The sequence below is a fragment of the Molothrus ater genome, chromosome 6, assembly GCF_012460135.2.
Source record: "Molothrus ater isolate BHLD 08-10-18 breed brown headed cowbird chromosome 6, BPBGC_Mater_1.1, whole genome shotgun sequence".
Taxonomy (NCBI): domain Eukaryota; kingdom Metazoa; phylum Chordata; class Aves; order Passeriformes; family Icteridae; genus Molothrus; species Molothrus ater.
Genome location: NC_050483.2, coordinates 55,814,599 through 55,842,180, shown reverse-complemented (window position 1 = coordinate 55,842,180; position 27,582 = coordinate 55,814,599). Strand labels below are relative to the sequence as shown.

Below are 27,582 nucleotides of genomic sequence, written 5' to 3'. Positions count from 1 at the left end.
CTGGACTTCAGACCACTTAATTTCTTTTTATGTCTGTCATAGATTTTTGTAATGTTCTGAGAAATCAATCCAGTATAATTGATGTATGTTTATTTCCAATTTTAAGGTCATCAGATCATCTGTTGTGCAGAAAATGGAGCTAATAAAAGAGCTCTTGTCAGCCAAGCGAGGGACCAGTGAACTCACCGTGAATACAGCAGAGCTGAAAGGAGACCTTGATCTGGCCAAGACACAGATTGGAATGACTGAATCACTCCTCAAAGCTTTATCTCCTTCAGACACCTTAGAGATCTTTACTAAACTAGAGGTAGCATGCCACAGATGGTGTATATTTTATACATTTGTTCATAATTTCTCTCTTGGTCAAGTGTTCGTAAGTGTTCATCCTGTGTAAATTGTAGACTACTGAAATAACTCAAGTGAAGAGCCTGGCTTGAATATTTCCCTAAGCTGCCAGAAACATGGAAGAAAAGCCTCTTTTTCCTGGATTTATCAGATATATTTAACCCTTGCAGCTGTTGGAAATGGTTAACCCTAGGCACAGCAGCAGTATTGCCACCCAGGATATGTTCAGGCAGTAGTGCCTGTTTGGATTGTCTGTTCTCCAGGACTGGGTAATACACAGAGGATGCCTTTGTGCCACCTGAGCCTGGCTGCAAGGGGAGCTCCCAGTAGACAATTTCAGCCTAATATTTGCTGAAACTCGAGCTTGGAGGCTTAGGCTGGCAAGATTTAAACCTCCTGTGGAGCAGTGAGTGGATTGTGTGCATTGTGGGTGTCAGACCTCTAGTGTTTGGGGCAGTGAAATCACAGCCATGGAGGAAAGAGAGTTTTAATTAATTTTCTGGCTCCCTCTAAGCTACCTTTCAGCCCACAGGGTCTTGACAGACAGAATAAGGAATTTGGGGGTGGAATAATGCCTGTGGCAGCTGAGGCATTATAGTTTGTAGGTATTACATGCTCTGGAACATACAATGGCACTATTCACATATCTATTCTGTGGTGTTATTTGTGCATACAGGTGTACACACACTGCTCAAGGAGAGTTTAGTGCTTATACTTTCCTACTGATGGCCTTGCTAATGCCAACATAATTTAAGAAATTATTTTGACACACTGGAATTGCTAAACCCTTTTGCAAAACTCTAGGTTGTACTAAAGCACTTCTGTGCAGTGAACTTCTGCTTGGCCTTCAAAATTTACTTTTAAAAAAACTTCTCCTGCTTTGTTCTTTGGGTTGTTTTTTTTTAACTTAGGAGATACACCAGAAAATTCTGCAACAGGAGCACCTTGTCGTATTACTCCAGGAAGAGACAGATTGTCCTGATGTGGATGAATTAAATAAGCAGCTTAAATGTGTCACTGATTTATTCAATAGCAAGAAACATGTGCTTCAAGATCACTTTATGGGTGTTTTGAATCGTAAGTGAACACATTTCAATTATTTACCTTTACAGGTTTGAATTGACCACCATAATGACTTAAAGGTTGTGCAATTAATTGGTTAGGTGTCTGAAACTGCTTTGATATCTCAAACTGCCTCAGGGTTCTGAGCACGATAAAGATTTGCAGAAAAATGGATTTTGATCCCAGAAAGCCACTCAGTCTGAATCCAAGTATTTGGTTTCTTATTTTTGCATTTAAAAAAAACTAGATAAAAGAAATGTAAAACATAATTCAAGAACAAATGTCAGAGTATTTAATTTAAAAATACAGAAATCCAATGTCTTAATTTTTTTCCAGTTGTTTTTTATCTAAAATTAGTTACAAGAATAAACAGTGTTGTTACTCTTTGCTTTAAGCAGACAGAGGATTGTGCAGGTGGGAAATTTGGCCCAAAGATAATCTCATGTCTTCAAATATTTTTTAAATAGTATTAATCTGTGTGAAAAAGAGAAAGGTTTCCACTAGACTATTCCAGGTCTTGTTTACCCAAACTGCTGTGTGTGTTAGCTAATGTTAGCTAAGAAAAATAAGAGCTGCAGCATTTTCAGTCACATGTTCTGTAGTGAAAAGCAACCTTTGACAGTAGCACTGATAAATGTAATAGTAAATTGTCTGAAATCTTCATGTTAAACAGGATTTTTTTTACAGAATGCAATTAATGAAAAAAATTGGAATGTGCCTTTTTTTTTTTCAGGTCAGTGCAAGAATTTCAATGACTGGTTTAGCAGCACTCAGCTGTCTCTGAAGGACTGCTTTGAGCCCTCAGAAACAAAAGCCATACTGGAAGAAAGACTACAGAGGCTAAAGGTAAAGTATTAAATTATTGTAATCTCTAAAGCTGATTGTTCTTGCAGTGTTGCTCTTTTCACCTACGAGGCTGTTCTTGGGACTGAATTCACCTGCAGTGGTTTTATAACTGGAGTCTGGAAGAGCATCTCATGTAACTTAAAGCATTAGGAAAATAAGGGCAGTGAAAATAAAACTTAATTGAAATGAAGTGTCAGTGTTTAGGTTCAGACAACTTGGGCAAGTGAGAGGCAGGACAGTAGTTGATGAAAATCAGTGGACCTTGACCAAGTACTTCAGTGTGCAAGGCTGCAGAAACTCAAATATGTAGAGAGTAGCATGAAATTCTGACCCCCAATGGACTCAAATGTGAAAAAATTTGCATTTGATTTGTTGTAGCAAGATTTTCTCTCCAAATCAGACAGAATGAACAGAAAACAGATGGAAAAGCCACAACATCTGCAAGAAGCAATCACAGTTAAGCAGCAGAAGGAGATAGAGTGATGTCAGTGCTAGATTTGGATGCTGCTTGCCTGTTTCTGTGTGTACCAGTACTGTAGAGAAAACGAGTCATCAATTCCACTTTCTCCTTATTTTACAAACAGCAGCTTTTCCATTTGCATGTGCAATAGTCAGCAAACTGGGAATTAACATAAATTCTTTTTCAGGAACTGAAATTGCTGGGAAAAAAATACTGGTGGAGATAACAGGAGCTGAAAAGCTCTTGAAATATAAATATCTATTACACTACAGCAAATCTGACAAATGGATCTTGTGTTTGTGTTCTTTTTCAGCACTTCCTGACATCTGAAGGCAGAGATAGAGACATCCAAGAGGTTAAAGCTTTACTGAATAAAGTGAAGCCTTACTTGCCCAAAGCTAGCATTAACCACCTCAACAGTAGTGTGAGGGATCAGGAGGCAGAGCTGCAGAGGTTGATCTCCAAATGTCAGAAAAGGGAACAGGAGCTTGGTGCCTCTCTCCAGCAGCTCAGCAGGTAGGGAGCTAATCTTGTGTCTGACATTTTAATCACAAGTGGTATCAGACGATTCATTATTAAACAGCCATAGGGAATGGCAAGCAACCCTTCTCTTTACAAGAGATGGTATTTTAATCAAATGCTTTGTTGTATGTTCCATGTGGGTTGTTTTTTCAATTTCATAGCAGACCTGTATGGAAACTATGGACAATTTCATTGTCATGAACAGAGGTAGTTAAAATTAGGCTTATGTTTAAAATATTGCTTGATCAGACACATTTCTGTTATTTTTTAATAACATATGTTATTTTTATTTTAATAACATATTTCTGTTATTTTTTCAGCAAAACACTGCTGCCAGCAGGTTTTAGCCATATGATGCCTCTCATTTTGACCTGAGTCTCTATTTGTACCTCCTTTAGCCTTGAAGAAAGCAGCATGGCCTTGAAAGAATGGCTCTCTGCTCAGGAGGAAAAAGTAAAAGAGCTCACTAAAGATGATACAGAACTTGAAGATGTCTATAAAACACTATTAATGCAGAGGTATTAGGTTTTTTGGTCACTTTCTAAGAACTGTCTTCTAAATGAGATAGTTCCATGTTGTTACAACAAATAGATGTTGGTTAATTTATTATTTTTATTTTTCAGGAAACCATTTGACTCCCTGGCTCAGCTGTCAAATTCCTTGGAGGATGCTGGGCTGACAGAATATGAAACCCTTTCAGAAGCTAGTAACCTTATCAGCAGGTACCATGCACTGATAACACATGTCAGTGAAATGGCAGGGAATACTGAGAGACTTCCAGTGGAAGGACAGAATTTTGAAGACCTTGCCCAGGATGTTTCTTGCTGGATCAAAAAGCTTGAAGAGGCTCTTAATAAAATGAGTTCACAAGGAAGTGAGTTGCCATCAGATGAAAGGATTAATCAGATAAAGGTATTGTGTTAAATATATTCCTTTTCACCTCAAGCTAATGCTTGATGAGTCAGTACCTTCTGAAAGATACTGCTACTGCTCATGGCCTGTAGTTCTGTCATTTGAGCATTTTGTTTATTTGTCAGAACAATATGAGTCTTCTTTGTAGAGAATAATTAATAAGGCAGCTTAATTGTCCCAGACTCTGAAAATTAGATGATCTACCTGTATCTGTGTTGGCTATGTAATATATTAGAAGAAGACTTGAATAGCAGTGTGAAAAGTATGAAAAAAAATAATGGTAGAACCTTTTACTTTGTAACCAAAAAAAATTGTATATGCACTGCTTCTGCTTCTTTTTAATACAGGAAATCACAAGTCTCAGAGATGAAGGTGAGGCCAAAATGCAGAGCATGGTGGCTCTAGGAGACACTGTATTGAGAAATGAGAAAAATAAGAAGGCAGAGGTTCAGCAGACTATTTCTGAGCTCCAGAAAAAGTGGGAAAACCTCTGTCAGCTGGCCACTGAATATAGCAGGTAATGTGGAATTTGCCAAGAGGCAGTGGAGATCACTTACTCCTATATTGATTGTTTTCTTTTCTTCCTGCATCCATTCAATTTACTTTCTGTTCTTTGGGGGCAGAACGAGGTGCCCACACAAACAGTTGTACTTCTGCAGAGTTGTGGAGGGGCAGGTCACAGTTTGGCCTGAATGGTCAGGTGGGGAATAGCCAGAGATACTTTCTGGTGTGGCCCTGAATAGCCAGAGAATCTTCTGTGTCCTCTTGTTACTATTGAGCTCTCAGTAAAACCAGCACAGGAGGCGCTCAGGAAGATGGAGTGTTGTGGCTGTGTTGGATCCAGCACAGCAGAATGCAGAGCTATTCACACTGTTAAAAACAGGAGAGGAGGTGCTCTGCATGCCTGAGGTGATGCTCAGGACCTTGCAGGATCAGCCTTGTGAATAGCAGATGCACCACAGGAACAACAGCAGTGAGGAGCTGGAATGGGGAACTTGATGCAAGAGCACTTCACGTATGCGAGGCTGTGTTTTGTTATTGCCAAAAATATTAATCTTGAGGGGCAGAACCCAAAACAATGAAGCATTGTTTTTGTCCTCAATTATCCTGCTGTACTTTACAGAATTATATCCAGACTGTTTATTTGGATTTGTTTGTGTGAGATCATATTTTCCAATGTTGGCATTTAAGTTCCATCTGGAAGATATCTAGCTCCATCACTAAATGTGAACATACAAATGTTACTTCTGTCTCATTGCATACTTCCTGTGGACAAATGCAACCTGTTCACATGCAGCAGATCAGCATGCATGCTTATAAAGCACAAGAAGAGAAATCCAATGTAAAGGTCAGGCAAGTAATCACTGGATTGTACTCTCATACCCCATATTGTGTGTGCTGGTTTTGTTGTCTGTATCTCTAAAACACTCCCCCGCCCAACTACATGTGATGAGTTTCTTCTACAGAATATTCCATTTCAGGAGGCTGTCATGGGAAGTCAAGGAAAACAGATTCATAACTATATTGTAGTTTTTTAAACAGAATTTCTGCAGTGAAAAGCAGAATACAGAGCATGAGCATCACATCTCAGATGCTAGAAACTGTGGATTTATAGGTTAAGGTTTAAGAGGGTTAGTCATTTGTCCTGCATTTAAGTCCAGTTCATCTGCAATAACTTCTGTGTTTTTTCTCACCTTGAAAATTCCAGTCTGATCAGTAATTTAAAATCTGGGGAAAAAAGTATTCAGTACACTCAAGTTCATTCTAATGGTTGACTAGCTCACACTTTGACATTTTCCAGGTAATCAATACATTTGTTTCTTTAATACTATTAAACACTGCATTTTTTTCTTAGCCCTCAAGAGCAACTTCAGTGCAACAGGGAGCAATATGAGCAAAGCAAAGAAGATCTGAAACAGGCTCTAATGGAACTGGAGAAACAGCAACAGGAGATTTTTGCCCTTCAGCCTGGTTTGGAGGAGAAGCAAATTCAGCTGGCAAACTATGCTGACCTCCTGCAGAAAACAGAAGCCTTGACCTCCCAATTTAGCAAATTGAAAAGCCAGGAGAATCTACAGGGCCACACTGTTGATCCCTGCTTCACAGAGGCAGAATGGTCAGAATTAAAGCACCAACATGAAAATCTGCTCAGCCAGCTCCAGGTTAGGACCTCACTCTCTTTCCTTTCCAGTTGGTTGCAGTTCTCACTGTTCAGCTGTGGTGTAATTCTGGTGGGAAGGTTTTGGGTAAAGCTGGGAGTGGAGCAAGTTCCTCTGAAAAAGGGCAGGGAATATCTCCCTCCCTCTCTCTCTCTGAGGGATAAATACTGAAACAAATGAGACCCAAGTAAATGTGAAGAACATTTTGTACCTGTATAAACAGATTTGGATAGCTATAATATGAAGCATTTGCTCTTACATTAGCTCTTCTTCCTTTGGGAAGGATGAATTTGGAAAACATCTGAAAGATTCTTTTCCAGCATCTTGCTTGTTCTTGGTTTCACCCAAGGTGATGCAAATTGCATTTGTATCCTGTGTGGCATTCTGTCTCTAATGTTTCATCCATTTTAAGAGAAAGCATCCTTTTTACAAGTACATTTCTATGAAATGCCAACCCTTCTGTTTCCTTCTATTCATTAAAATTTTGTTCATGATGGAATCCATGATATGCTGGAAAGAGAGAGCAAGATAGTTTTGTGTTTAACCTGTGGTTAGCCAGATATTCTATGGGAAAAAAGCAAGTTTGTTGTGCTGGTGAGTCCTGGAAAAGCTGTAACAGTCTGTGGATGATTGTTTGAGATAATGTTGGACTAATCCTAGAAACTCCTTGTTTCTAGACCATCATGCAGACATTGGAAAGCCCTGTTCAAGAGGACCAGCAGGTTCAGGATATGACAACAGATCTGAGCACTGAGCTGAAAATTGTCTCTGAGAAGCTTGCTGAGTGTGATGGTCCAGCAATGGAAGAACCATCAGCTGAGCAAAATCAGTGGAAATCACAGGATGGTCCAGCAATGGAAGAACCATCAGCTGAGCAAAATCAGTTGAAATCACAGGATGGTCCAGCAATGGAAGAACCATCAGCTGAGCAAAATCAGTGGAAATCACAGGATGGTCCAGCAATGGAAGAACCATCAGCTGAGCAAAATCAGTTGAAATCACAGGATGGTCCAGCAATGGAAGAACCATCAGCTGAGCAAAATCAGTTGAAATCACAGGTATGTTGCAGTTTCTGCGTTATGGAGCCCATCACATCTGTAAAAGAGAACTACTCATGGTATCAAACTAAAAAGCTATAAAACCTTTCTAAAATAAAAAGTATGTAGTGTTTCTTTATTGAGATAATTGTAGGACTCAAAACACTCTTAATGAACTGGGGGGACCTTTACTATTGGCTGAACTGAGGGTTCAAGCATGCAGTTTGGTTAGTTAGGATTTTTGGGTTTTTCTTCTTGGGGCTTAATGAGGAAAGAGATTATTAAATTTGGTATTAGTAAGTGTCTTTAATTTAGCCAGTGTGAAAATTTTTTTGAAAAAAGTCAGTGAGCCAAGGTAATTTCTAAGAAGTGTCCTTCATACATAAATAGATGTTCTTCTGCTCTTTGGCAGAGTGGAAATCAGTCTTGTAGCTGTGAGCATAGAGAGCTGAAATCATGGCTCAGATATGGATCACTGTAATTCCCTGTCCTTCAGAACTTGCTAAACCTCTAAGAAGGAAAAAGGGAGAGGAGGTGAGGGGGGAATTACCTGTTCAGAACTTGGAAGGATCATCATGTACCACCCTGTGTGCTGTGGGATTATTTTATTACCATAATGTTTGTAGCTTCAGGTGTTCTCTGTGCATAAAAATGGCTGATGAAATTGTTGGTTTGGTAATTGACTTTCTGCAGCAAATAGATCTGCATGTACCTTTCAACACGGTTTGTTGTTCAAAACAAGTGTTTATGATTTTAGACATTGACTTTAGATCTTAACATTAGGTGTATTGAGTAAAGATACTTTTCAAATAAAATGTTTTCTTCATGTTCAAAGGAACAACAGGGACCTCTTAGCCAAAGTGAAGACACGGCAAAGAAAAGTCTGGTTTTAGCAGAAACTGTTAAACAAAACACCTCTTCACCAGAACAGGAGTTTATTGAGGATGAGATGGAAACACTTCAGAGTGAAAGATTGGAAGAAAGACTTGAAAATGTCAAGCAAAAGAAGGAAAATATTTCCAGTGAAGCCCTTGAGTTAAAAGATGAGTTTGGTAATGAAATCCAAAAGGAAGATAAGGCAGATACAATGCTGAAGAGAGAGACACAGATCACTTCTGATACTCAAATCTCTGCAGAGAGACCCCCACAGCAGTGGAGCTGAAGGAGCCTTTGGAAATGAGTGATGTGAGTTTATTTGTTGACAGTAACAACAATGGAAAGCTGGCTAAAGAGACATCTCAAATGTCTTCTGTGTATTGCATCCTTGATTTCACTGAAGTTAAGCCTCCTGTAAATACAAGTGTATAAATCAAAGAAGTGGAAAGAACTCTCATAACTTTTTATAGCAAGTCTGTAACAAGCCAATAACATATTTAAAACAGCAGCTTTCCTTTTAAATACAATTCCATTTAAATGCATGTCACTTTCTCTTGCCACTTAATAGAGCAGGTATCCTCAGACAGGACACGAAGAGAAGTTGTGGAGATGGGAAAATTGCAGATGAACCTCTCTGCCTAAGAGCTTTGAGAGCTTCTCTTAAACTAGGGAGACTTGTTTAGAAGTGTAGCACAGTGTTTGTCCTGTTTGTTTTCAGAGAGAATATTTTTTATCATTCAGAGATTTGATGTTAAAATACAATGTTTATGGTAACACAAGCAGATTTTCTTTTCTATCTCTTCTCTTAGGGTCAAGATGTAAATGGAAATATGTCTGAGAAAGAGAGGCAGAATGCTCCAGTTCTGGAGGAAAGCAGTGTAGTGTCAGACAGCCCATTACAGGATATCCATCACAGCAAGGACAGATTGGGGCAGGCTGTTCAGGTACCTGACAAATGTGTTTTAATATAAGTCTGTGTATATGTGTGCTGTGTTCATTAGAAATTCATATGTAATCCCTTCAAATTTCTTGGCTTATGGAGGCATGTTTTCCTTATCTGATGAAAGGAATCATAAATTATATTTTCTCCAAATCATCCCCTCAGCCTTGCTCATGTGAAGAGTGCAAGAGATCAAAGTGATGGTCCCTGCAAACCCCCAGGGCTTGGACCCACTTTGTCCATGATGCAAAATCTAGCTGTGATTTCATAAAATCCATCACAGAATGGTTTGGGGTGGAAAGGGTGCTAAAGTTCATCTAGTTCCAACACCCTGCCATGGACAGGCACACCTTCCACTAGACCAGGTTGCTCAGAGCCCCATCCAGCTTGGCTTAGAACACTCCCAGGAATGAGGAATTAAAGAGGTTTCATCACTGCAGGTAATGAGAGGTCACTAACCTGGAACTGCTGATTTTTATGGGACCTCAGGACATTGACACTGTAAAATGTCTTTTAAAAATGTAAATGTGTGCAAAGCTAAGGGAATGATTTGAAGTATTCCCTCATTGACCTGACCATGGACAGATGACCATCAGAATATAACAGTGGGAACTGTCCATAACTGGGATTTCTGGAGAAGGTGCAAGCTCAATAGTTACCAAATGTGTCTAATCAGAAACTTCTAGAACTGTATTAAAAATCATGTGAGCAGTTGCTCCTGTTTACCCTGTTCTGAAACTGTATCAGAGTGGGTAAGATCCCATTCTGGGATGGCAAACTGCTCTAAGCAGGGGCTTCCAGCTCTCTGGGTTTGGGTTACCTCAGCATTTTCCATCATTCATTAAGCTAAACTGAAGATAGAGTAGACAGATTGTGGAGTGGGAAGTTTCTTAGCAAATTTTGTACTGTGACTTTCACTGATTGTAAACATTTTGCATTTTTTGAATCAGGAGGAGGCTGATAAGGAGAACCCAGATATGGACAGAGCTGACAGGTTCCAAGAGGATGTTCTGGACAGTGCAGATCTTGGTGGTGAGGCAGAACTGGAAAGACTGGATGGTGTTGGTATTGAAGGTGATGAATCTAGGAAGAAAACCCATCCAGCACAGGTAACTGGACATGAGATTACACCAGAGGAGTTGAATTTTGAGGGTGTTTGTATCCAGTTCTGTTGCTGTGGGGATGATGCTACTAAGAAATGAGTGAGAAAAGCCTCAAGTTTACACTGAGCTACTTCAGTCTGATGTGATACTTAAAATGTGGTAACTCACTTAATTCTTTCCTGTACATTTAAAATTGGTATGGAGGGAGGTTTTTTTATTTAGTGATTGGCTGAGGATCATTCCAAATGATATTGCATTCCAGGTCACCTGGATGTATTGTGAAATCTGGTGACCATTTTACTTGAATACTGTTGTGCTTGACTTGCTTTCCAGATTCCTTATTTACATATTTACTTTGCATGTGTGAGGCTGCATTTGAGATGCTGTGCCCTGTGTGGTGCACCCTGGTACAAGGGGAATTTTGACTCCCAGAGCAGTGTTTAGGAGCTGGAGCCAGAATGAGTGGGAAGAGGCCAAGTTCCTGTTGGAGATGAAAAGGCTAACAGGGGTCTTGTTGCTGTCATCCCCTCCCTGAAGAGGGGAAGTGTTATAGAGCCAGACTCTTCTCAGAATTTCAGTTTTAGCAAACTCTATGAGATACTGAAACCTCCATCCAACAAATCTCCAGGTTACCCATGGGACTATCCTGCCTGGGTTTCTAAACAACACTCTCTGTCTACAGTGCAAGTCCTCAGGAAAAAGCCAAACCTTTAAAAAAAGCATTCAAGACTGTGTCCAGGACCACGTAATTCAAGGTCCCTGCTTAGAATAATGAAATATGAAGAGTGTAGGTCAGAACATTTGCAATTTATTCTAAAAATTTATAACAAAATTAGAGCACTGCTTCTTATAAGTGGTTTCCTTTGCAATAACCTTGCTCACAATAAATTATGAAGTGTAATTATGGTTTTCCTCATCTACCTATAATTATGGGCTTCATAACTTTCTCATCTCAAGCACTGTAATTACTACTCTGCAGGTTTGATTAGAACTTTTTGATTACTGGTTGCTTTTGTTTTTCTTACACCAAAAGGAGGAACCTAGTGATGTTGAGAATCAATCATATAGAGAAGATGAGGGGCAGGTTCAAGAGAAGCTGTGCCAGAAGGGTCAAGTCCTGGAATCTGCAGCAGCTGAGAAGGATGGTCTGGGATTGAATCCCCCAGCTCCTGCACATGAGGTAACCCACAGCCTGTTATTTCAAGTGAAATATGCCAGTTGTTCAGTTTTTGTTCCCACCTGGCCCTCAGCTGAAGTTGTTTTAAAAGAAGAGACAATTACATCAAAATCAAGACCATTCCATATAGATCTTATTTATGTTCATGATGATTTTGAACTTCATCCAAAGTGCTTGCCACATCATAATTTTCTGTGGGTCTGTTCAAAAGAGAGTTCACCCTGATTTTTAGAGCCATCATAATCAGTCTTTATGATAATTAGAATTTCTCTTCAAACTGTTAAGCAGCACAAACTTTGTTCCATGTTATTACAGTCAGCTATGATAGCTTTTCTATTGTAAGGAAGGCAGATCAGAGAACTGAAATCCAGGAGTGATCCAGCATAAGAAAATAAATGAAATGAAGTAGAGAAAGGAGAAGGGATTCAAGTTGAATTAATGACAAGTTACATTACTGAATGACTTTACTAAGTCTACTCTTCTTTAAGAGTAAAGGAGTTACATCACAAGTGCCCTGTGACTGTTGGACACCACATTCTTAATTTGAAGGTAGGGCTAAATGTAATCTTCCTTATAGGCAGGTCCACAGCTGGCCTGTCCATGGGCAGGTCTTACCTGGGACTTGCAGATCTGCAAAATCTCCCAAAGGTCTTGGGACTTTGAAGAAGTCCCTGTTGATTGGAAGCTGGCAGTGTTATTTTGATTTACAAAAAGGATGTGAGGGAAGATCCAGTAAACTAGACTGTTAGACTAACCTCAATTCCTGGGAAGGTTATGGAGATCATGCTGGGTACTACTGAAAAGCATTTAAGGAACAATGCAATCATCATAGAATCATTTAGGTAGAGAAAGACTTCTAAGACCATCAAGTCCACCATTAACCCAGCACCAAGCTCACCACTAAAGCACGTCCCCAAGTGCCACAGGGAGATGTCTTTTAAATCCTTCCAGGGATGGTGACCCACCACTGCCCTGACCACCCTTTCAGTGAAGGAATCTTTCCTAAAATCCAGTCCAAACCTCCACTGGCACAGCTTGAGGCCATTTCTTCCTCTCCTGTCACTTGTTACCTGGGAGCAGAGACCAACCCCCCTTGGCTACAGCATCCTGTCAGGGAGTTGTAAAGAGTGATAAGGTCTCCTCTGAGCCTCCTCTTCTCCAGGCTAAACAACCCCAGACTTGTGCTCCAGACCCTTCCCCAGCTCCATTGCCCTTCTCTGGACACACTCCAGCACCTCAATGTCTTTCATGCAGTGAGGGGCCCAAAACTGGACACAGAATTTGAGGTGCAACCTCCCCTAGCTGTATCCATGGAGGCAGTGTGCAATGAGAACATCACACAAACAAGCAAAACAAGTACACAGCAAGGTTTTTCTAAAAGTCAGGACACTTCTTTGTGTCTTTTGATGTGTTGATATTTCAGTCTGGTGAAGTGGATTTCCTCCTTTCTGTGTGATAGCTTAGCTCAGTTTTAATGCTTACTTCAGTTCTATGGCACTCCAAAGTCTCTTGAGATTAAATCTTATGTCTGAATTGATACAACTGTTATGGTTATGTACACAGAGAAATTGAAAAGTTCTCCAACTGACTACTTCATGAGTGGCCTCTTCAGTTTTGACTGAAAATAACCAAGAGTTCAAATGAAGAGAGCTATTCTTCTCTGAGAATGTGTACTATGTGCTGTATCTTTCCCACACTTGAAAGCAGATATATTTTGCATAGCTCATGACCCATGAAGGGACAGATGACAGTGTCAGCTTACAGTGATAATTGACTGTTTCTAGTAAAACAGTGTCCAAAGTAGCAATACCAGAAGTTTATCAGACAAGAATTTTTTTACTGTTGCTGGTTTTAGATGTTAGTACCATGGAGAAGCTCACACTGCAGTAATAGCTGTTTATTTGTATGCATTCACTCATATAAATTTTATACATGGAACAGATCATCAGATAGGTATGGGATCATCAGAGACAGATACTGGGAGAAGGGAAATGCAGAAAGATTTTTAAGGGATCATCATGTAATCCAGCTAGCCTGTGACCTTTCGTTTCTGATGCTGTCTGCAATAGCTGAAGGTGATGTTAAACCTGGCCCCAGCCCAAGTGACTTGTCCTTCTGTCATGAGAATCACAGGCAGTGCCAGGGACTGGCTCTGAAGCCTCCTGATCCCTCCCCACCCTGATTGAGACATGACTCCCTACAGGTCTCATCTTACCCCAGATTTTGGATAGCACTTGTGACAGTGGCAGCCATGGCTTTGTGTCACAGCCAGGCTGCTTCATGCATGAGCTGCCCTGTGAAGAAGAGCTGAAGAGGTGTCCTGGTGAAGGACACAGCAGTGTTGTTGGGCAGGTGCTGAGCAGAAGGAATGTGGGTGTGAGGAGAGGATAAAGTTCCATGAATATGTAAGGAAGAGAGGGAGAAGACACAACAGGCCTTTGAATTTATCAGGAGCAGAGGTGGGTGCAGGGAGGATGTTATTTGAAGGTGAGGATGCCAGAGTTTCACTAGAATTGATGGGCAGAGATTTCAAAGCCACCTGAGCAGTGCTGACAGGAGGGGGTGACTGCAGGTGTGGGGGACAGTGATGGAGTTTCCAGTTTCTGGGTCCTGATTGATCCACAGAGGCTGTGGGGGAAACCACAGCAGGATTTAACAGCCCCAGCATGGCTTAAACATGTGAAGCAAAGTGCTGCAGTCAGAAAACTTACTGGTTTAGACCCTTCAGAAATAAGAATCTTGTTTTGTGTTGTAGGACACAGGTGCAGAAGTGGTTGTCCAGAAGGAACTATTTCCTGCAGTGCAAGTAAACAATGAATATTTTGAAGAGGAACAAAAGGTCAATGAGCTGAAAAATGAAGTGGCTGAACTGGATATGGTGCTTATAAATGAACAACTAAAAGAGCTGGAGGTATGGAAACTGCAAAGCCATTCCTCATTTTTAATGTAGTGATACACTGGCAGAGTTGTGATTCCCTTGGGCAAACCAAAGCTGTTGCCCATAGTGAAAAAATCTGAGTTTTAACTGCACAGTTAGTCAGTTTGTCTGCAGACACCTTGATGCATGTCCATGTAAATCCCACAGTTTGTACTGCTCTTCCAGAGTGCAGTGATACACCTAGGATTGCTTCCATGATGTGCTCCTTTGCTTGGGATGAGCAGGAATATGTTTGTAGGTGAATCAGTATTTAGCTGTATTTTGTGTTGAAAGCTGAGAGTCTTTAAGATCATCCTTTAATCTTTCTCTCTCTGTGGTGGGCTTGATTGTAGAATTTAAAAGCTGAGCTGGAAACGTGGAAAGCAAAGTCTCTGTGCCATGGTGAAGAAGCAGTTCCCAATGGAACAGGATCAAGCAGAGCAGAGCTGCAAACCACAGAGCCCTGCTGGGACAGGCTGCTCCAGGAACTGGAAGCTGTTAAGGCAGTGAAGCAACAACAGTGCTGTTTAATTAATGAATACCAGAAAAATCTCTCTGCTGCACAGTCCTCCATGAAAAATTTGTCAACAGAAAAAGATAACATAAAAATGTAAGTATAGTGGAGGGGTTTGGTTAAGAGGTTGCACAACAAATATGGTTCTACACTGAATTTTGTGACATGCTTCAGTAATGCTCAGAGAAGTCTTAGAGGTTTGTAAGTTTGTGAACAGAGTTAAGCAGAAGAATTTCTGGTGGCTCGCTGCTATCCTTAAACAACATCTACTCTCTTTATTCTTTAGGCAAAACAGAGTAGTTGCTAGGCTAAAAACCTATAAAAATCCATCTTAAAATACATATTTTTTTAATGTGGCAGATGTGAAATACTCATTTTTCTTTAGAGACTCCTTAATTCTAGTTTTTTTCTGAACAAAATATCTCTTTATTCTGAAAACTAACCTTACTTGATAGGAAAAAATTCCATGGCAGTAAGTAAGTCTACATTACCAATTCAGAGGTAACCAATGCACAACAAATATTTACTGTGTTTTGTGAATTAGTCTTCAAAACACAGAACTAGTTTGTCATGGTAATGTACCAAAATAATTGAAAACATTTAAAACTTATGAAATTGTTAATTTACTGAAAAGAGATCTTAAAAAACATAATAAAAATCCGTCTGCTAAATGTATTTTAGGTGGGCATTTTAAAATACTCCTGGAAATAGAAGATAAGTAGATTCATTTGGAAGAGTTTACCTTGCATGAATGGAAATTTCTCAGTTTTTTTTAGAACCAAGTTTTATCTTCATTGTCAACCAGAAATTATTATAAAATGTTAATTCACTTAGAGATGATGTTACACTCTTGCTGATTTTTAAAATGAGGGCTACATTCTAGATTAGTAGACACTGCAATTTTAGAGAATATACAGTAGAACATATCTTTTTTGCACAAATATCTATGAATAGTGAATGCTCTACAGATAAGCAAGAAATAATGATACTGCAGGGGTGGTTGGGGAACTCCTAAGAGAACATTGAAAGATATGCATGATTAAGTGAATAAAGTTAGTGAATTGTGCTCTAAACAGTGAAATTTGTTTTTAAAAAGTCTCTGTATAAGGGGAATTCATTCTTTTTAAACACTACTCATGTTTTTTGCCAGGGGTCCTATGAACAACACAGTTCTCCTGGAGAAAATTAAGGCATGCATAGAGTCCTTACGGAAGGAAAGAGATGTCTTAAACCAGCTGCAAAGTCAGCAAGAAGTTTTATCTCAGCATTTGACATGCATGGATAAAGTGTTGACAGAGAGCCAAATGAGGCAGCTGGAGCACTGGTGGCAGCACATGGAACAAACAGTGCAAAAGAAACATGATCAGGTTGTGGCAGAAATTGATGAATTTAATCTGCTTATGAACAAAGCACGGGATATCCAGAGGCTGATACAGGAACAGTATTTGCAAGCAGAGTTACATTCCTCAGCTGCAGGAAAAGCCAAAGACCCTCTCATTTGGACCACAGAGCTACAGGACATTAAACATGGTCTTTCTCTATTAAAAAGGAGGATTGAGCTGCAGATGAAAAGAATTTGGAGTGATCAAGAGAAGGTGGCTTTGGAGAACTCTATACAGGATTTGCAGAGCAAACTGGAAGCATTATCAGCACAACAAACTCCTCAGGAGGATATTCAGACCACTGGTCCTGCTCTCATGAAACATGAAATGATGAAGAGGCTGAAAGAAAATATTTCCTGGGTCAAAGACTCACTGTCCCACCTTGATCAGAAAGCAGCACTTTTCCCCAGTGATGTCAAATCACAGATCAGAAATTGTCAGCTTATGAACACAGACATCCTGAACAGAGAACCTGTGATTGTATCCCTGGATTATGGGCTCCAGCACATCCTTCCCAGCTTGGATCCAGAGGAAGTCTCTGATATGACCTTCCTTTTACAAACGTTGAAGAATTCATACAAGGCTCTTGTTTTAAAATCTGCTCAAAGATTGCAGCACTTGGAGCTCCAGCTGGAGGAGAGGCAAAGACTCACTGCAGAAATAGACAAAGTTCACTCTCAGCTTTGCAAAGCTGAGCTGATGGCCAGACCTGACCCAAACCAAAACAGCAGCTGCTCAGAGCTGGTGAGCCAACAAGCCATTCTAAAGGAGATGCTAAAGGACATACAGGAAATAGAAGAGCTTATCTCATCCCACTGTAAAGAGAGTCAGGTCACAGCTGGGCAGCTGAGCCTGTCTGAACAACTCTTCTTGATTGATCAGTTAAGGAGTCTGAAGAATAGAGCAAGGAAGACACAGAGGCAAATTCAAAGTAAACTTCATGAAGTAGAACAAAAGACGGCTGTCTCCAGAGAGTTTGCTGAAGGAATAGCTTCATTGCAGCAGGATCTTGATGACCTGCAGGATGGTGAAATGAACCTGAAAGATGATGAATTAGTAGGTGCCAAGCAGGGTCTGAAGGACAAATGCAAAGCACTGAAAGAAAAAATGTTAGCTTTTCAGTCAAGTTTGTCACAAGTAATGAAGTACAAGGAAATATTTGAATGTGTAGGTCTGAAATGGGACTCACTGCAGCTGGATGAATTGCAAACTAAATTTTCTGAAATTAAAAATAAAATTAAAGAGAAAATAATACACTTGGAAAATATTGTTAGAGAATGGGATAAGATTCAAGGATTGCTAGATGAAATCCAGACTGTGACATCCACTGTAAGAAAAGAAGCTAATATCCTAAATGATAGCTCCAGCTCTTCTCCTGCTGAGAATGTCATATCTGCACAGATTCTATTGCAGGCAGTTCAACAAATCTTGTACTTAACCCAGGAGGCAGCAAATCAAATAAACAAAAATGAGGTCTTTGATACATCCTTCAAAGAATCTAAGAGGAAAGAAATAAAGTGCCTGGAGAAAAACGTTGAAGAATTAAAGCAGTTTCTTCAAAACTTGGTCTCTGGGCTACAGAGTGTAAACAAGAAAGGTAGCCAGGATGAAGCAGAAAATATATTCCACATCATAAGGCATATTCAACTAGAACTCCAGCAGCCACTTGTGATAGACATAAATACAATGCAGGATGAAAAGCTGCGATGGGAAGCAATTCAGAATATGATCGAAGGAAAGTTTTCTGCTCTTAAATGTATAATGGAAAAAGAGAGGGAAAAACAAGAAGAGAAATCTCCTACTGCTGCTATAGAATTAAAGTTAGAGACACTGCAAGGCTGTGAAGCACAACTGAAGGCAGACATTGCTGCCCGTGTTGTAAGTATATTTAATGAAAGTGAAGCATTGACATATGCCTTTCCCCAAGAATTAGATTAGGTGTCTGACTGTGGCATTTTCATGACTCACATCCTCATTTGTTCTAACAGCCGAATTGGCCTGTGATCACATCTCCACATTGGTGGATAGGATGGGAATCATGACAGAAACTAAGGACACAAAGAAAGTTGTGTTCACTTTGATTATGATCAATCAGTGGGGATTAGCACAAGAAAAGAATGGTAAAGAGGAGGAAGGAAAAGGCTGTGTTGAAATATTCAGCTGAAGAGAGACTGGATGCAGTCATCTTGTGAGGCAACATTTTCAATAGTGAGAATGATAAAAAATCCAAGCACCTTGTTTCTACTGTAAAGAGAAGCTTTAGCAGTTGGGAATGACCAAGAGGATTAAAGCACAGGTCAAACCAATGTGATCAGGAATGGTGAACATAATTCCTGTTCTGAGGGCCATAAACACATGGGTTACAGCACTGCTCTGTGACTACACAAGTAGCAAATGTGTTTGCCACATGTCCTCCCTCACCTCCTCAGGCCAGTGCTGGGAGAGTTGGTCTCAAAGACAGCCAAGTGTAAAATTTTAAGACCATGTGGTGATCCAGAGGAGCACAGCAGCATTATTTTATTGTTCCTTTCTCTTTTTAATGCTTTCAGAATGCTCTGGAGGAGGCATGCAGGGCTGGTGAGCTTTACACCACGGCCCTTCAGAGGGCTGCCAGGTTCCTGGAGGACTGTGAGGCTCCAGCCCAGGCTGCTGCAGCAGAGCTGTGTGGCTCAGTGGAGATCTGTCAGACTCCACACTGGAAAGAGGAAGAGTTCAACTCTGCAAAGGCTGACTTAGAAAACCTGCACTCCAAGCTGAAAAACCTAGTGAAGCCAGAAGACCAAGTATGTCTGGAAAATGCTGTAAGAGAACTGGTGGAAAGGAGTTTGGCATTAAGGAAGAAGGCTCAAAGAAGGGAAGCTGATGAGCAGAGGTGGGTTTAAGAGATCTCCATAGATCTTGTTCCTTATTGTGAGAAACTTGGCCAAAAATAAATCCAGTGTTGTTTCTGCTCTGATAGAAATTCAGGTAGTCAGAAATTTCAACAGGAAGAAGGGTAAGCATTCCTGTTGTTCTCAGGTGTGCTTGTTAAGGAAGGAAAATTGCCAGACAAAAGCCATATTGCTACCAATTTACAGTGCAGTCACTTCTTGTATATTCCAAAATGTGGGGCTTGAGTGGGAGTCACAGAGTGCCAGAATCAGAAAAAAGCACATTTCTAATCTGTAGTGCAGTGCTGGTGGAGGTCAGAATAGTTTTCTGAGGATCCCTAATTCACGTCTTCCATAGGCTGTTCTGGTGGCTTGGGAAGGTAAAACCCAAACAAGTCACAGGCTGTAGTTTCCTTCCTTCAGGTACAGAACAAATCTGGAGGGCCTTCAGATACATGCATAGAAAAAGTTTGGGAGAGAGAGTAAAGGATTTTTAAACTGCTTGATCATGTTCCAGTGATCAGTACCTCAGGGATCAAACCTGAAGTGTTTACCAAATGCTAATTGACTATAACTTGGAAACAGTCAGGACTAGTAGTTCAAAAGGGTTTTTTTAAAACTTTTATTCTGTTGGGCATTGTGGTTGGAGAGAGGAACAACAATAACAAATTTTAATTGATCCATTCATTGTTTCATGCAGGTATTTTGAAAAACACAAAAGCTACACAGAAACCAAAGATAAAGTGTGTGATAATCTTAAGAAACTGGAAAAGATGCTTAGACAGTCTTTGTCTAAGATTCCAGTGTCTTATAAAGAAGCTTTGGAGCATTTGGAAGAAAGCAAGGTAAGAAAGGGTCTGAAGAAGTTGAAAAGATCATGCAAAACTAATGCAGCTATGCATACCATGTGACATCATAGTAGGGAGAAGTGGAATTCTTTATCCTATATTTATGTATATATAAAACCACAGAATGTATTAATGTATTAATATATTTATAATCTTGTTAAAGACCAGGTATAATAGATAATGTGAAATGAGTATATCTTATTGCTCTAGAAATGAGACATTTTATTTACTCCATCTTTCTCCACAGTCTTAGCCAACAGAACTCCCTCATCATGACCATATTTTACCACCTCAGTAGAGTGATTGCCATTTTCCTAGAGGATCCTAATCATGTTACTGAATACTTCATTAGTACTCCTGACTATAGCATTTTATTTGTTGATGTGTTTGTTTTTCCTGTAAGATTCTAGTCTCCAGCATTGACTCTGCTGAAGAGGATCTGGTGAAGCTGAGGCAGATCTCTGGAGAGATGATGAGGTTATGCAGAGGAAGTGACAGAGCCCTGGGCAGGATTGTTACAGTGCTGTGGGAAAACTGGTTGGGTTTGCTTGAGGCAGCCAAAGGGCTGGAAATTACCTGTGAAGAACTAAAGCAGGAATGGAAATTCATCAATGAAGAGGTGAGTTGTACAACATCTGTTAGTTTGGGGGGGAGTCGAGAGGGGACTGTGAGAACAATGGCGTGTAAAGGGCTGAGATCAGGGCAGAACATCATTTCCCACCCTTTCTTGAACCCAAAGTCAGAAAAGGTGGGGATATTTATTCAGTCCTCTGAACCCAGAGCAGCTCTGCACAGGGTTACATGCTTTGTTAAAGCAAACTCAGAGGTTTTGTCACTCTTCAAAGGTTCAAGATCTGACTGTGTAATTCCCAGGAGTTAGTCACCCATGTGAGTAAATAGACAATGTAACTTCAGGTGGTGGAACAAAAAAGCACTTTATCTCATGCTCTGCCATGCTGTTTACTTAGCTGGAACGAGAAACAATCATTCTGGATAAGCTCCAGGAAGAACAGCCAGAAAGCCTTAAAGAGAAGGAAAAGGCCACCAGAGAGGAGCTGGTGGAGTTACTTGATTTTGTGAACTCATTTGAAGAAAACATCAACCAGCAACAGCTCCTCTTACTCTTGCTTCTTCACCGGATTAGAAACATCCTGAATGCCCCTGAAAATGCCGAGGGGGAAGCTGCCCTCCCTGCCTTGGCTGAGATAAAGGCAATGCAGGAGCGCTGTAAAAAGTAAGTGGTGTGAAATTTCTGGTGAAGGTATGAGATAAGCACAGGATTTTACTGGATAGCAAAGAATATATGAAAGCTGGAATGCAGTTAAAATGACAATAAATGCTCTCCTGGGTCAGACCAATGCTCCATCTCACCCTTCTGCTGTCTCCAGTATTGGGGGATATTATTTAGGGAGAAGACATGAGCCTGGCCATATCCTTTGTGGGCTGCAATTTGTTTTCAAATGCAGTAGGAATCAAGGAACAGTAGTCAGTTTTAGAGGTTCCAAGTGCTTGTGAATTTTAAGATTTTTTGCTTTTAGGAAAATCAGACCTTGTGCTTTTTGCAACAAGGCAGCTTTCATCTGAGTGCCACTGTCTAAAATTCTCCACAAATGTTTTTTTACAAATCTGATTATTGTATTCACCCTTCTCTGGGTTTGCTTTTGTGAACAACATCTGCCAGCATCTTCAGACTGAGAACCTGACCTCTGCTATTTTAATATGCCTGCTCTCTGGTTTGGTTTACCAAATAGCACTATCTGAGGACTCACTTTAAAGAAACTGAGATAAAGTGATATAGAACTCATAGATTTAACAGCAGAGAAAGTCCCTAAATTACAGACAAGTGTGGTTCTGGATATATACCTACATAATATCTGTATTAAGCATGCTCTTTGCTCCTACTTAGACTCTAAAACAATGTATTCTTTCTGGTCATCTTGCATAGGTTGTACAAAAAAGCTCAAGACCATAAAGATTCTGTGAAAGCTGAGATTCAGGAGAGGAACAAGGTCACTGAAGAAATAAGTGCTGTGACAAATGCATTGCAGAATGCTGCATCTGTGTTACTGCAGGATGCTGATGGAAAGGCAGAACAGCTGGAGGTTGGTAACAGCTCTAAACTCATGAGCCAGCATTGCTGTGGTGGGACCTTGAATTTGTCAAAATTGGCTGGTTTTCTATTTAAAATTACTTAGAATTAGAATTTAGAGTTGTGTCTGCTTTTTTACTGAGTTAGTTGTGTCCAGAAAATTTTCCTACTGCGGGTGCTTTATGCCTGTTCTTTTCCCTCACATCCAAACTTTGCTACTCCAAGCACCTAAAACTTACCCAAAAGCGAGTTAAGACCTTATTTGTGTTTCTGACAGCAATGGAACAAGTAAATGCTAGCAGCAGTCCCATCAAATTATCTCTTTTTAGCAGTATGTCACAGCAGGCCTGTTCCTTTTGAGAAGACTGAGCTGAAAGGATTGAAGAATTCATTAATTTTATGTAGTCCAGACACCAGTGAGCCAAAATCTGCAGGGCAATTTCATCTCTTACTTCCAAAGAAAATCTAGTTCTTAGGAAATTTATAGCATTAGTCAGGACTCCACTGCATCTATTGAGTGGAAATATCTATTTCATTTTGAGATGACAAACCTGATTTAGCTTGGCAAAAGTTTTAAATTCACCCACACAGATGAAAAGGGAGAAGTGTAATTGTCTCTTCCCTTAGGAAAAAACTTGGGACAGTTTTGATAGGTATCTGCTTTCCAGCTAAACAATCTGTGAAATGTGAACGTGCAGTAATACACAGAAACCAGTTTGCAGGGACATGCTTTGTTTTGGAGACAAGAGTTGTAACTGATTCTTTCCAGTTCAGGTCAGGGAATCTGTGAACTCCCATAAATATTGGCACAATCTTAATTGGGCCATTTGACAACAGCAGCCTTCTCCCTGAGACAGTGAGGCACACAGCTGTTTCATGGTGTTGAGGGTTTGGGTTTTTTTAATATCAGACCCAGTTGTTATGGGATGACAGGAAATTAATCAATCTCAGTGACATATTTCTTCTGTCTGTTGCATTTGTGCAAAGGAAAAGATTCCCAAGTGAAGACTATGAATTAGTGGATTACCATTACTCCTGATTAAAAAAGTAAAGGCAGTTAATTTTAGTGTCTTTCATTGCCTGGTAGGAGGAGGTTTGGATAATTTTTCCCAATAACTTGAGTTAACATTTGAGTTTCTCAAATGGCTGAGCACGGGGGAAAGGAACCATAAAGCCAGCAAACAGAACATTCCAACTTGAAACTCTAGAAAACCTTCCAAACAAATGAATTTCTTCATTCGTCCAGCAGGAGGACTTAGCTTGGATTTTATTTCTAGGCCACAGGCTGTAGACAGTTGTTCAAGTTTCTTTTATCTCATAAAACCTACATTCTTTGTGAAGAACTGGAAACTACTGTTTTGAGAGGAGCCTGCTGTGCTGCTCTGCGTAATTGCCTGAAAGCAGACACTTCAGCCTGAAACCTGTTGCTTTTTGTGGCCTTTGTGTTGTTTATAATAATGAAGGGATGGACGTTGGCTATTAAACTCTTTCAAAGGGAAAAATGCACTTTTGGCAAAAGGGAGAGCACAAAGGTCAACATTTAATCATAGGAGCTCTTGAGATGGTCCCTTTGCTGTGGCTGTCAATGAACATCAGTGCGTCACTTCCCCAGCATGCAGCAGTATCAAGTTTAATTAATTCTTACAGATTGAAAAGCATCATTTGATTAAATGAGTCACTATTGCTTAGAGTTTATCTGCTTGCAGAGGTAATCAAATCAGGTTTGATATCACAAACCCAAATATGGTTATATTTCCAAACCATAATCATGGTGGGAAATATAAAACACATTACATATGTGTGTGTGTACACATATATATGTACGTATACACACGTGCACTCAGTAAAAACTGGGTAAAACTGCTGAAGTTACTCTTAACTTTGTAGGAGCTTCAGAGTGTGATTGGCAGAGAGAGAGAAGCTCTGGAGGATATCATGGAAAAACTTCGGATCAAGTACTCTGAAATGTACACAATAGTCCCTGCAGAGATCGAAACACAGCTGGAGGACTGCAAGAAAGTATTGCACGACCTAGAAGAGAAGGTAACTGTTGATGTGGTTTTCATATTCATCTATTTACAATGTATAAATCATTCCTCATGCTTAGGGCTCTTTTTAGAATAATCTTATGGTAAGCAATGTCAATATAAAATTTAATTTTTTTATTAAAAATGGACATGGCAGAATCTTTTGCAATAATTTTTAATATTATATAGATGCTGTCTTCTTTCCATTCTGACTCTTAAACTGGGAACTGGCAATCAAAGTTGATTGCAAAGTTTGCATAGCTTAAAGGAGGAAATATTTTCAGAACTAGGTTAAAAAAGGACTTTGAAACAGGATTTTTTTAAAGGTAATTTGCACATGTGGTAGGGTATCATGACGTGGTTCTTTTTACCACCTCTGAGAACATGATCGCCTTCCTTTAAAATCAGGGAATTTAAATAACTGAATGCCATTGCATCAGGCTTTTGCAATATATTCTATCTGCAGGGGATATTAGCAGAAAGCAAAATTAAACAAAATTGGAGTAATACTCTCAGTTTGGGGTCAAATTTTTAGCCTGATACAATTACCATCATGGTACAATTACCATCATACTTACTCATTCGTGTTATTTTAAAAATGAAAAAAAAAAACCTTTCAGTTCTCATATTTCAGAAATAATAATGTCCAATCCTAATTTTTAAGGTTAAATCTCAGTTAATTTGATACAATTTAAAAGTTTAATAAAACACTTTTGAAATCCAGTTATTTTTTTAGTGTCTATCAAATTACTCATTTTATCTTACGTAAAATATTAAGCAGCATATTGACTAAAGCTTATGAGTTCTAATTTGGTTAACTTTATGGTTTCTGTTTCAAAATGAGGCTAGTCTTTTCAGAACCAACAACTGGGAGGAAAGAAAAGAAGGAAAGCAAAACAGTATTTATGCTTTGGGGTTTTTTTGTTGTTTACTGTTTCATTTACCAAGATATAAAAGGTTATCCCAAAGCACACATTACCTGTTGGAGTGAAAGAACTGGTTCTGGAAGCTAGATAATATTTGCTTCTCATATTTAGGTATTGGAAAACATTATAAACTGCCTTGGAATTTTTCAAAATGCTTTTAAGAAACAAAAAAAACCATGGTGGAACTGGAGGTCAGTTCAGTAACATATTAGGAGATACCAGCATGTGTTCAAATGAGTTGTCATATTTTAATGTCATTCTGCTTTCTTCTAAATCTGCAAACCAAAAAATGAAAATAAATTGTATATTTGCTGCCATAAATAATAAATTTTATGTCAGTAAGAAGTATTGAAATTAAAACCCTGCTTTGCTGATAACCAGAGCATTGACAGATGCAGTGTTTTTATCCTGAAGAAATAGATGAAGTCAGAGCTTGATCTGTTTACTCATCTCCAGCTGTGTCACATCACTCATAGATGATTCTCTCTTGTTTTAAAAGCTGGCACTACAATTACAGACAATTTTCCATGTTTGGTATATTCCAGGATAGTGGTAATGGTCAAGTGTTCAGTGATTACAACCTGAATTCCTTTTTCCAGAAAGTCTTAGGCACTAAGTGCAGACTGACTTCATAGGTTATGTGGTATAAACAGGAATATTTCAGAGGAGCCCTCTAGTTCTTTCTGTATATATTTATTTTGATTAATTAAATTTTACCAATACAACATGTGGGTACTTTTTAGAGAGGTTCTGTTGGAATCTATAAATGATCTTAATAAAATTAAGAAATGAGTAGATACTGTATTAACTAAAATGGTCTTAGTTCCTCATCCCACGACAAGGATAAAGTATTTCAGTACTAGGAGCTTCAAATTAAAATAACTATTAAATTAAAAATCCTTGGCATTGATGCAGCTGAAACTGTTCAGTCTGCATTTCCCCATAAATCCTAGGGCTGCAGCACACAAAGAATTTACCACAATTTAATGATTTCCTGGTGCTTGGCTGACCCTGGCAGCTAGCAGGGTTTAGTGAGAAAAGATGTCACTTCTGGGCAGGATGAAGGACTTTTCTCACTCCCTGCACTTCATCTAGTCCCTAGTAACCTGGTAGCTTATGCTGTGCTGCTCAGTCCTGTGCTTAGGCAATTATTCAACTTCAGCTTTGAGAGTTTTTCTCTTTCTACAGAAAATCAGGCCCTCCAGTGCACCAATTTTTCATTTCTGTGGAGTCCTGCAGAGTGAAATTAAGTCCTCTGACCTTTCTATTCTGGTGACAAATCTCCAAGTTTATATTGAGAAATTGGCTGTGCGTTGATGCACTTGGATATTCCCTTATTTGTTATGTGGAAGTCACAGCTGTCAGCTGAGACACAAAGGTGTCATTCTGGGTTTCTTACAGCATAAATCCAAATGTGACCCTTCCGACCGTGCAGCATGAGCAGCCTCTGTCAGAGATGAGAGCAGGCTGAAGCAAAGCACCCAGGGCGCTGCAGTGCCTCAGTGCTTCTTTCCTGCTTTTCTGAGCCAGGCATTTTTTAATGAGAACAAATTAGTGAACAACGTGTAGATGTTGAACCTGCTCATGTTAATGCTTCTCCCTGCAAGCATAGCTCCATTCCAGTGTTTTTAACTGACTTGTCAAGAGAAACAAAAAGAATTGGAATATTTTTGGTAAGGTGGTGCACAGAAACAAGCAGATCTTTGTAATCTCCCCAATTGTTTTCTCTTTGCTCTGTCAGGTTAGCTCTGAAATCTTGCAGAACTCTCCTCAGTATGTGCTGAAAAGAAAAGCAGAAACTATTAACAATGGCCTTCAAGCTATTGAAAAGATGTTACAGCAGAAGAGTGAAAACATTGCAAAAGCCAAAGAAGTTCAGAAGGTAATCTTGCCAAAAAAAATAATCTGTGGGTGTTAAAAGATTTTTGATTGTTTTTACAGAGCCTAGTTTAGCATAAAGTGGTCTTCCTTTCATTTTATGTCTGTAAAAGGAGAAGTACAAGTAAGCATTTAACTGGTGAATATTTATCAGTTCTTTCTCACAGGAAAATCCATGCTTTTTTCAACTGTGAATCACACCAGTGATTCAAAGTGATGCAAAGTGTTCTCTTTTCGTCATGTCAGTTCTGAAACCTTTGCAACTCATGTCCCACATGAAGAACAAATAACGCTGCTGTTATCTTTGAGCCTGACATTCAGTTTCATTTCCCTTCTCTCCACATGCAGCAAATCTGGGATATGCTGGACCTGTGGCATTACAAGCTCAATGAGCTGGATGCAGAAGTGCAGGACATCGTGGAGCAGAATTCCTGCCATGCCCAGGAGCTGATGGACATCCTGGTGGCCCCCCTGCAGCAGCACCAGCAGGTGTCCCAGCGTGCTGAGCGCAGAACTGCCATTCTCAACAAGGTACCTGCAAAGGGAACAGCTTTTTAAAAATCCAGTCCTACCAAAAAACAGGCTGAGGGCTTTGCATGAGGCATCATCAGAGGCTGTCAAATGAGTAGAGTCATTAGCCTGCTGTGGCAAAGCTGATTGGAGCTGAGGTTTCTGGAGTGGCTAGCCCAAAG

At 39.7% G+C, this 27,582-nt stretch overlaps 1 protein-coding gene across 1 annotated transcript in view; it reads left to right on the top strand.

Moving 5' to 3' along the window:
* The window catches only part of SYNE2 (spectrin repeat containing nuclear envelope protein 2), a 159,428-nt gene that overhangs the window by 43,288 nt on the left and 88,558 nt on the right, over positions 1 to 27,582 (top strand). The window contains 25 exon segments of the mRNA XM_054515169.1: positions 107 to 307; positions 1,257 to 1,422; positions 2,141 to 2,253; positions 3,027 to 3,229; positions 3,634 to 3,753; positions 3,859 to 4,147; positions 4,495 to 4,664; positions 6,003 to 6,309; positions 6,984 to 7,364; positions 8,179 to 8,482; positions 8,485 to 8,528; positions 9,029 to 9,163; positions 10,110 to 10,268; positions 11,296 to 11,442; positions 14,195 to 14,350; positions 14,710 to 14,966; positions 16,021 to 18,130; positions 18,802 to 19,124; positions 19,823 to 19,967; positions 20,374 to 20,589; positions 20,939 to 21,204; positions 21,916 to 22,072; positions 23,947 to 24,102; positions 26,754 to 26,894; positions 27,239 to 27,421. Of these exon segments, the coding sequence (XP_054371144.1) occupies positions 107 to 307; positions 1,257 to 1,422; positions 2,141 to 2,253; positions 3,027 to 3,229; positions 3,634 to 3,753; positions 3,859 to 4,147; positions 4,495 to 4,664; positions 6,003 to 6,309; positions 6,984 to 7,364; positions 8,179 to 8,482; positions 8,485 to 8,528; positions 9,029 to 9,163; positions 10,110 to 10,268; positions 11,296 to 11,442; positions 14,195 to 14,350; positions 14,710 to 14,966; positions 16,021 to 18,130; positions 18,802 to 19,124; positions 19,823 to 19,967; positions 20,374 to 20,589; positions 20,939 to 21,204; positions 21,916 to 22,072; positions 23,947 to 24,102; positions 26,754 to 26,894; positions 27,239 to 27,421 (6,849 nt within the window).